This window comes from Buceros rhinoceros, unplaced genomic scaffold (assembly GCF_000710305.1).
Source record: "Buceros rhinoceros silvestris isolate BGI_N320 unplaced genomic scaffold, ASM71030v1 scaffold3042, whole genome shotgun sequence".
NCBI classification, from domain to species: Eukaryota; Metazoa; Chordata; class Aves; order Bucerotiformes; family Bucerotidae; genus Buceros; species Buceros rhinoceros.
The window spans coordinates 1-9,245 of NW_010396983.1; the positions used below are offsets into that span (position 1 = coordinate 1).

The following is a 9,245-nucleotide window of genomic DNA, read 5'->3' on the forward strand; positions in this document are numbered from 1 at the left end:
ATTATATTATATATAAGAACAAAAAAATTCCCTCTCTGACACTCTTGCTCACCAGGATTTAAAATTTCTCATTAGGTGTACTATACAGTATATGACAAAATAATTGGAAGTGACCAAGCCTTTGACACTCTCCTGCACAATATCCTTGTCTCTAATTAGAGAGATGTAGATTTGACAGATGGACCACTCAGTGAATAAGGTTGCAGTCAACAGCTCGATGTCCGAGTGGTGTTCCTCAGGGGTCAGTATTAGAAGTGGCACATTTGTCAGTGACATTGACAGTTGGATCAGCAAGTTTGTTGAAAATACTAAGCTGCGTGGCATTGTTGACATGCTGGAGGGAACGGATGCCATCCAGAAGGACCTTGAGAGGTGGACCCATGCAAACCTCATGAACCAGCTGGAAGGTGCCACATATGGGTCAGAGCAATCCACGCACAAATGGAGGCTGAGTGATGAGTGGATTGAGACCAGCCCTGTGGCGAAGGACATTTTGGTGTTGGCAGATGAAAACTGAATATGCACCTGCAATGTGTGCTCGCAGCCCAGAATGCCCATTGCATCCTGGGCTGCATCAAGAGAAGTGTGGCCAGCAGGTCAAGGAAGGTGATTCTCCCCCTCTGCTCTGCTTCTGTGAGACCTCACCTGCATTCTGGGACTCCCAGCGTAAGAAGAGCATTGACCTGTTAGATCAGGTCCAGAGGAGAGCCACAAAGATAGTCAAGGAGCTGGAGCACCCTTCCAATCAGGACAGGCTGAAAGAGTTGGGGTTGTTCAGTCTGGAGAAGAGAAGGCTCCAGGAAGACTTTATAGTAGCCCTCTAGTGCTTTAAGGGGGCTAAAGGAAAGATGGGAAGGGATTCTTTATCAGGGAGTGTAATGGTAGGACAAGGGAAAACAGTTTCAAACTGAAAGAGGGTAGAAGAAATTTTTTACTGTAGGGATGGTGAGGCACTGAAACAGGTTTCCCAGAAAAATGGATGCCCATCCCTGGAAGTGTTCAAGGACAGATTGGAAGGGGCTTTGAGCAACCCGGTCTAGTAGAAGGTATCCCTTTCTATGGCAGATAATCTTTAATGTCCCTTCCAACCCAAACCATTCTGTAAATGAAAGTATCAGGAAGAAAAACTTAAAGTTCCCTGTTCCCCTGATGTGATCTCCCTTTGTAGCTCAGCAGGCTCTATAACAATCTTGTAGCTTGTGCTGCATTCTGAAGGTAAACACATTCAAGTTCAAATTTTATCTTTATATTATAGCTCACTTCTAGAACTTAGTCCAGTATGGCCTTACCACTACTAACAGCTTATTGTACCATATTTGTTTCGGAAGCAATTCAGCATGTGCACTGGTTGCTCATATATCTGTGCAGCTGGACTGAAAAAGCTGATACTCGCAAACAGTATGGGCCAGTTAATCACCTCAACTTATCCTGGGTTCTCCAAGCTCACGTTACCAACCAATACAGAACTAACAGCATTTCTGTGACATTGTTAAACATATCTCAACCTAGATTAAAACTGAATGGTCAGAATACAGACAAGATACTAAGATCTATGGATAAGCAGATAGAAGAAGAAATGCAAACTATGCAGAATATCCATTTCTATTTGTCAATTGCTTAATTAACAGGAGGAGGATCAGTCAAGTTTTTCTGGTTATGAGAGCACAGGAGGTGAGTTTCTTTTTCAGTGTCATTTGCCATTTAATTTTGAAACCTTTGATTGCCCATTGTATTTAAATAGAAGGGTGTTTACTTAGAAGGTAAAGTGAATTCAAGTTATTTATATTGTGAAAGCCATGTATCAGGATTTTATCATGTGAATTCTCTTTGAATGCAAATTAGCGCTCGTAAAAGACATTTCTACACTTTATAGGCCAGTGGATCCAAAATTATTAGAAAATATTACTGTTAATCAGCATCAAATTTCATTGATGTTTTCAGCAACTGGCAGTTATGAAAAGCTTGTTGGAAAGTATGAGCTGCCAAGAGCCTAAGAGGAATGACAGGATTAATCAAAACCTGTTATGGCTATTGTTATTATGTAATAAGAGATGTACATGCCACATAATGAAAACCAAAACTCTGTGTGGCAAATTAATGTCTCGTAAGACATAATAAAAGTCCAGCAGGCTCAGAGGGTGCAAGATTGCCTTCTGTACTAGTATAATCAGGCTAGTGACTGGGACTAGAAGGAACTGCTTTATTAAAAAATACAGTTTCAGTAAAGGCAAACCTGTAGTACGTACAGTAGTTTTGGTATTTAAATTATGGTAATACCTGCATGTCAGTTTAAATTATTATTATTTGGCTGAATTTGAGGCTCAGGGGAATTTAATACTACATCTAAGATATAGTGCACTGCATATAAAATCTGAATGATATGGACATACTTCTATAGCAGTTACAGTGTAATAACATATTCCGAGAAAAATGCAGTGGCTCAGAAGGCACGTTATTACATGAAGATGAATCTGCTTTCTTTTTCCCCTCTTTTTTCCATTTTTAAAGAACTGATGTGTACGTGCAGCATCTAATTTTCAGGTAAAATAGTTTTATCATATCTGCAGGGAGAACTGTGAAACTGGGAGGTAAATAGGCTTCTGGACAATAGCTCCTTTTGGAATGCAGAGCATTATAGCAGAAAGTAACTCTAGTAAAATAGATCACCTTGCATGAGTGTTACACAATTCTGTGTGAAAAATAGCCCTTGCCAGCTAAAGAATTTTAATTTTCATTTTAGACTTTTCAGAAGATTTGAGGAAATCAAACATAGTTTTTGTTGTGGGTAAGTATGATTCCTTATTTAACTGCTACATTTGAAAATCCATATGTTACTTATTTTTGATAAGTATATGATTTAAGTTTAGCAGAACAGTTTGGTTAAGAGTATTTACACAGTAATGGCGGTTTAGTCTTTCGAAAGGGAGTTTGAAAGGGAAGACCAAGCTAACAACAGTTGTGTAAAGCTCAGTGGGCACAAACTCTTTTCCCCAAACGTGCCTGAACTACTTGTTCACCTACGTGCACTCAAGGTTTAACATTATAGACGTTATAACGAAACGCATACCATCTGCCTGGGCAGTAAGGTTGTCTTACACGTCAGTCAAGAGCTGAAGTCTGATCACTGTGGATTGTACAAGGTCAAAAGAAAACTTTGAAGAAGCCTCGTACGAGCAGAGCAAAACAGGGCAGTGGGGAGAATAAAAAGGAAAAACACCCCACAACTTCCCAGTGGGTGAGTACCCCATTGCAGAGGGCAGCACTAGAAAAGTGAAGCCCATGATACCTTGACGAGAAATAAAGCAGAGATGGGTTGGAGCATGCTGCTGTAGATACTTCAGTGGGTAAAAATGTTTTGGTCTTGAGTGTCATTAGGAATGTTTACTCATAACATACATGTATTCATGAGGAAATTATAAAATACTTATAAAGATATTTTGAACTAGAGTTCTGAGGAAATGCATTTGAAGTAGTTTACAAAGTAATTGAAAAAAATGCACCATCTGCCATAGTTGATGAGATACTGTTTATGAGACAAAAGGAAAAAAGCAGACAACTCCCTCCCCCACTGATTTCCCTTGAAAACTGTCCAAAAGGGAAAGGAAAAAAATAATCTAATTAGCAAAGATTTACATTAGAGCCAATGTAGGAATTAATTTGAATAACAGTCAACTCAGTTTAATTAAGCAGCAACGTCAATGTTTTATCAAGACATCAGAGGCATAGAACCAGCAAGTACAAAGTATGGGAAATAATAGCAGGGTAATAAAAGAGACAAAAACAAGTGAAATTTGGCCTGTAAAATAAAATTCAAGAAAAAAGTGAAAGAAGTGTAAAGATAAATTTATGGGATGCCCTAATATTCAAAACTTATGTAATTAATTACCAGTCACTAAAAAAAAAACCCACAACATACCAAAAACACAACAAAAAAAACCCCCATCAGCCAAAAAAACCTTTTTCATCAGAGCAACATGAAATGAAAAACCTTAACCACAATATAGATGTCTGATTTCATCATTCTTAACTAACGCAATACTTCATATCACATCAACAAAATTGTCACATATAACAAAGTTACTGGGAGCATCATCCCCCCTGTCCTCTGCGCAGCTACATTTGGCTTTGGTTGAGGCTGAACCCCAAGCAGAAAGTTTTCAGGCATCTTTCTGCACTTTGGGTCAAAGACAAACTCTCTGCTTATTCTTAAGTGTGATATTTAAATCTTAGTCCTCTGCAGAATCCTTGTCATATTCTTGCTGATAATGGTTTAAGCTCAAAGCAAGACCAACTTTTCTGCTGACACTCTGGAGATATGATCACCACCTATGCTTACAGGTAAGACATTAACAGCTGCAGACACTACCTTCAAAAAAAAAAAAAAAAAAAAAAAAAAAAAAAAAAAAAAAAAAAAAAAAAATCACAAAACCCAAACCAACCCAAAACTCTTTATTTGTCCAGGGTATGTCAGACCTTGAAAAACTTCATCCAACTCTGAATTTAGCCCTGCATTGAGGAGAGGGTTTTACCAGATGAGGTCCCTTCCAACCTAAATTATGCTACGGTACCTGTGTTACAGCTCCTTTGCAGTCAGATAGGGATAGGCTGAGCAGTGCTGACGATTAAAACCCCAGTCAGACTGAGCACTAACTGCACAAGCTGATAGCACTGCTTTCTCTGACTTTCCATGAAGTGAACTCCATGTTATCTTCAAGGATGAAAACCGTGATGTCCCAGGACATCACATCACTCTGCCAACATGTGCTCCAGATTGTTCTCTGATTAAACTCATCTTCGGAGTGGCGGCGCAGCGGGGGATGGGGGGTTTTATTGTTGTTTTTAAATAACAGCATCACTCCTATATGGTTTCAATCAGACAAAATCATATGTGAGCAACAGATGAGGTGCTATTTAAAAGCCTTCAAACACCATATTCTGAAGCTAATGCTTATTTTTGTTTGTATAAATAATCCAAGTAGCATGGATAAAATTGCCAAACTGATAAAGTCCTTCAAAATCATAGCTTGAATATAAGGGTAGCTTGACTGAGGTTATTTTGATCTCATTTCTGACTTCTGAGGCTCCAGTATGCAGCTAGATTTCCCCTGCAAGCACTTCTCCACTATACAGGGATGTTATGTTATGAAAATAAGGTCTAGAAACCACAACATTTTAAAACGGGTGGTGGGACTGTCTTACAAATCCGACTGTGGCATTTTATGTAAATATTCATGCTATTTTGGTATATGATAAACTCATAAGATTTGGTGAGAAAATACAGACATCTCAGTCTGTGTGACACTTCTTTATTAATATTTCCAGCAGCAAAGCTGGCTCATGAACTGCTCATATTGCTTGTTCCTGTCCCTGCTCACTCACAGCAGCCAGCCCAGCTCCCTGTAGCATCATTAATTCATCTGCTTGTGATGTGCTCTCAGCCAGACCGGTGCATTTGAATCACTTGTCTAGGGTTGCAGTCTTTCATAGTCTCAGGGGAATGGAGCACGAGGGAGAGCAAGAGTAAGAGACTTGATTTCTTAAACTGAGATCTTTTGCTGATCCAAGGCAGGCTGCAGTTAAACATTCAGAAGTGCTGCTTGGGCAGTTGTCATTTCTCCCTACCCACTGAGACTGCTCTTTCTCTCCCCTTGAAGTGTTCTCTGTGAAGCATTTCTGCAGTCCATAATTGAACAGGGAAAGATGACCTCCTCTGTCAGCAGTGCTACCAGAAAGTTATTTACCAGATCCCCTTATGCAGTTCCACAGGCAGCTGAATCAACTCAGTGGAAGGGAAACCTGCTCTGAGGGAGTGCATAGCCCTTTGAATCCAGCCCTGTCTGCAAAGCAGTAGGCAGAACTGCATTTCTGTGCTCTGTCTGGTACCCTGGTTCCAGATACGTGCTTTCTGTTTGTATCAGAAAGCGCAAAGGGACACACAGAGCATTCAGTTTCCACGTATAATCTCACTGACTGACACAGGTGCTGGAGCATGTCCAGAGAAGGGCAACAAAGCTGGTGAAGGGTCTGGAGAGCAAGTCCTGTGAGGAGCGGCTGAGGGAACCGGGGTTGTTTAGCCTGGAGAAGAGGAGGCTCAGGGGAGACCTTATTGCTCTCTACAACCACCTGAAAGGAGGAGGTGGGGGTTGGTCTCTCTTACAAAGTAAGAAGTGACAGATGACAGCAAATGTCCTCAAGTTCCACCAGGGGAGATTTAGGTTGGATATTAGGAAGAATTTCTTTACAGAAAGGGTTGTGAAGCATTGGAACAGGCTGCCCAGGGAGGTGGTGAGTCCCCGTCCCTGGAAGTGTTTAAAAGACATGTAGATGTGGCACTGAGGGATGTGGTTTAGAGACCCTGGCAGTGCAGGGTGGACGATTGGATGTGATGATCTTAAAGGTCTCTTACAACCAAAATGATTCCATGATTCTAATGTGATGAATTTCTTAATTGGCAACTCTTTCTTTTTAAGTTAATGAACAAGCTTTAAAGCAAGATGTCCTGTACTTGGCAGTACTAGCAGAATACAAAAGCATGCTAACATTGAAGAACTGCTGGTAATTCTTCTACATTCTCATACAGGTCACAGCACACTCAAATTCCTCTGGCCATTTTCTAGGCTTTAGCTCTTAATCTTCACATCATGTATGAAAATTGGAAGACAACACGATTAGTCTGAATAGCAAGTTACTGTGAATCAGTCTGTCACTGGTTTAACACAATTTTTTTCCCCCAAAATATACGTAGGCAGATTGAAAGATGAGAGCATAGGAAAAAAATTACAGTGTTCACAAAGAATCTTATGCCTTCACAATAGAAGCTGGGACATATTTTCCTCCCTCTAACAATTGAGCTGTTGGGAAGATTTCACTACCTTTTTCAATGCCTCAAGTTTTCTTGGTTTGGAAAACAGCATTACAAGTTGCAGTGAAGCCTTTGTAACTGAAAATATATTTGTGCTAGATTTTGTTATATGCACCTGATCCGTGTAACTTTCTTCAAGCAAATTATTAAGTTTTTCTCATTTTATTAAGAAAAATGCATAGATTTAATTAAAGAGACACTCTAAAAGAACAAAACAGAATTTTTACAACACTATAAGCCTCATGACTGCAGGGTTAATTTGCTGTTAAAGCTGCTTACGTAGCAATCCTATAAGTATATACCTGGAGCAGGAAGGAAGTATCTAATTAGTAAAGAAATAAACTTTCACATTCTTTCCCACCTAAATAGCTCTTTTCCAGTCACATTAAATACCAGCCTCACAGGGATACAAGATATTAACTAATACTTGAACTTTAGGCACGTAAACTATTGCTGGTGTAAATGCTGAGTATGTATTCGGCCCTCAATCCTGAATTCCCTGGGGCCATTCAGCCTCTTCTCGGATGAGGCCAAGCAAAGCTGCAGTCCTGTTTGTTGGTAAAAAAGCACAAGACTTTGTAAAGAGGGTCATGTATATTTGTCGAGCAGTAGGATGCTTTGTTATTCATCAAATGATACTAAATTAATATTAGTGGCCATAAAAATTACCATTTTCGGCCCATAAGTGTAATTTAATTATGTCTCTTCCTTTTTAAAGAGCTCAGCATTTTAACCTCAGCTTTGTTGGAACTCTTCCATAAAAAATAAACATGGTCAATTTGAGTTAATGTTTTGGAGGCACAGTCATTCTCATTATGGCGTATGCCCTGCATGTGTCATTCTGACAGCGTTCACTTTGATACCTTTATCTGTTGGTGTTTTAAAAGAACCACATCAACTTTTCTGGATATTTACCTGCTAAACAACCAAAAATTGTCCTCGTGTTATTATTTCTAAAAAGATCTAGTATATGAGGGGACATTACAAAATTTCTGTTTCAGCTTTACCTTCAGAAGAGAAGCAGTTGCATAAGAAACAGAATAAAGTAATCTTTATAGCTGGATTTTTTTTTTCCCCAATACTGTGTATAGACACACTGCTAGGGTATTCAAGGCCAGGAGACAGAATGTGTCAACAAGCACATGCATACACAAACCTACTAATCTAAAAAACGAAACCAGGGCAGAAATAACATCAATTGCCACTAGAGATACAGGCAAATTATCTGTAATAAGACAGTTAAATAATTTCTCTGCATCTATTTCTCTGTAGCCACACTTATTTATTCCTTCCCTTCTTTCAATTAGTGCTTTTACAAAAGCATAATGTTCTTCTTACTAAAGCAATAGGAAAACAACATGCATCCTCATCAAAAAACCGAGACTGTGACAAAGATATTTCTAGGTAAAATTGCAGCACAAGAGTGATTCTCCCACCTCAGACTGGTAATTGTCTTTGTGAAACTGAAGTAGAAGACTCCAGGTTATGGTAGGCAAAACCGTTCCTTTGACGCTACTGCCTCATGACCCAGTTTTTATTCTTAGCTGCTATGTGGTAACTTCTCTGAAAATTATCCGCCCAGAGCAATTGTTTTCTTAAATTGAATGCAAAAGTTAGAATAAAGTTCAAGTCAGGAGGAGGTGGTGCCAAATTCACTCTGCTATGGACATGTTATTCCCGTATTTATGGACAGATAAACAAAAAGGAAAATCACGTATTTTCTAGCATCTTCAATCCACACAATAGAGCTGTGTGGCCATATTTGCAAGTCTCAAGAGCTAATACATACACAAGTCACTTAGTGAAAAGACTGTATAGAAAAGAGGAGTTCTGGGGTTCTTAACCTTGGCCTTGCCTCTTTCAACTTCCGAGCGCTGTCTCCCTACAGGAGTATAATTACCCCCTACTGCAGTAGAACTTCTGAACAGATCCATCAAAGGTGGTAAAAATGCCGCTTCGCACCTTGACATTTCTCCCCAGATCCTGACGTTGTCACAAGGGAAATGGGCTCTCCCGGCCGCCTCGCACCCACGCAGCCCCCACCTCACGCTCACCTCGGCTCCAGCAGCAGCTCGGGGGTCGCAGCCACAGGAGCAGGATCCCCGAGGAGTAGCTTCCAACGGCTGCCGCGCACTGCCCGTCTCCCCAGCCGGGATGGGGATGGGGTGGCTGCCGCGCTCGGTGAAAAGGCGTTTCACAGGGTCGGCCCGCAGGGCAAGGAGGCAAAAGCAGCCGCCTCCACCGAGGGGCTGGGACGGGGCAGTGCCGGCACCTGCGGAGCGGAGGCATCCAGAACCTTTGAGGCAGCCCCAGAAAAAGGGCACTTGCCAGAGAGGTGTCCAAGGGAGGCCGAGTTTTGGGACTCTGGAGGCGGTGGCAGCTC

General features: G+C 40.7%; 1 protein-coding gene across 1 annotated transcript in view; it reads left to right on the plus strand.

Moving 5' to 3' along the window:
- The first annotated feature begins 848 nt into the window (after nucleotides 1-848).
- The window catches only part of LOC104502129 (adenylate kinase isoenzyme 5-like), a 23,409-nt gene continuing 15,012 nt past the window's right edge, over nucleotides 849-9,245 (plus strand). The window contains exons 1-3 of the mRNA XM_010146054.1: nucleotides 849-881; nucleotides 1,629-1,671; nucleotides 2,741-2,785. Coding sequence (XP_010144356.1) covers nucleotides 849-881; nucleotides 1,629-1,671; nucleotides 2,741-2,785 — 121 coding nt within the window. The remainder of the gene's footprint in view (nucleotides 882-1,628; nucleotides 1,672-2,740; nucleotides 2,786-9,245) is intronic.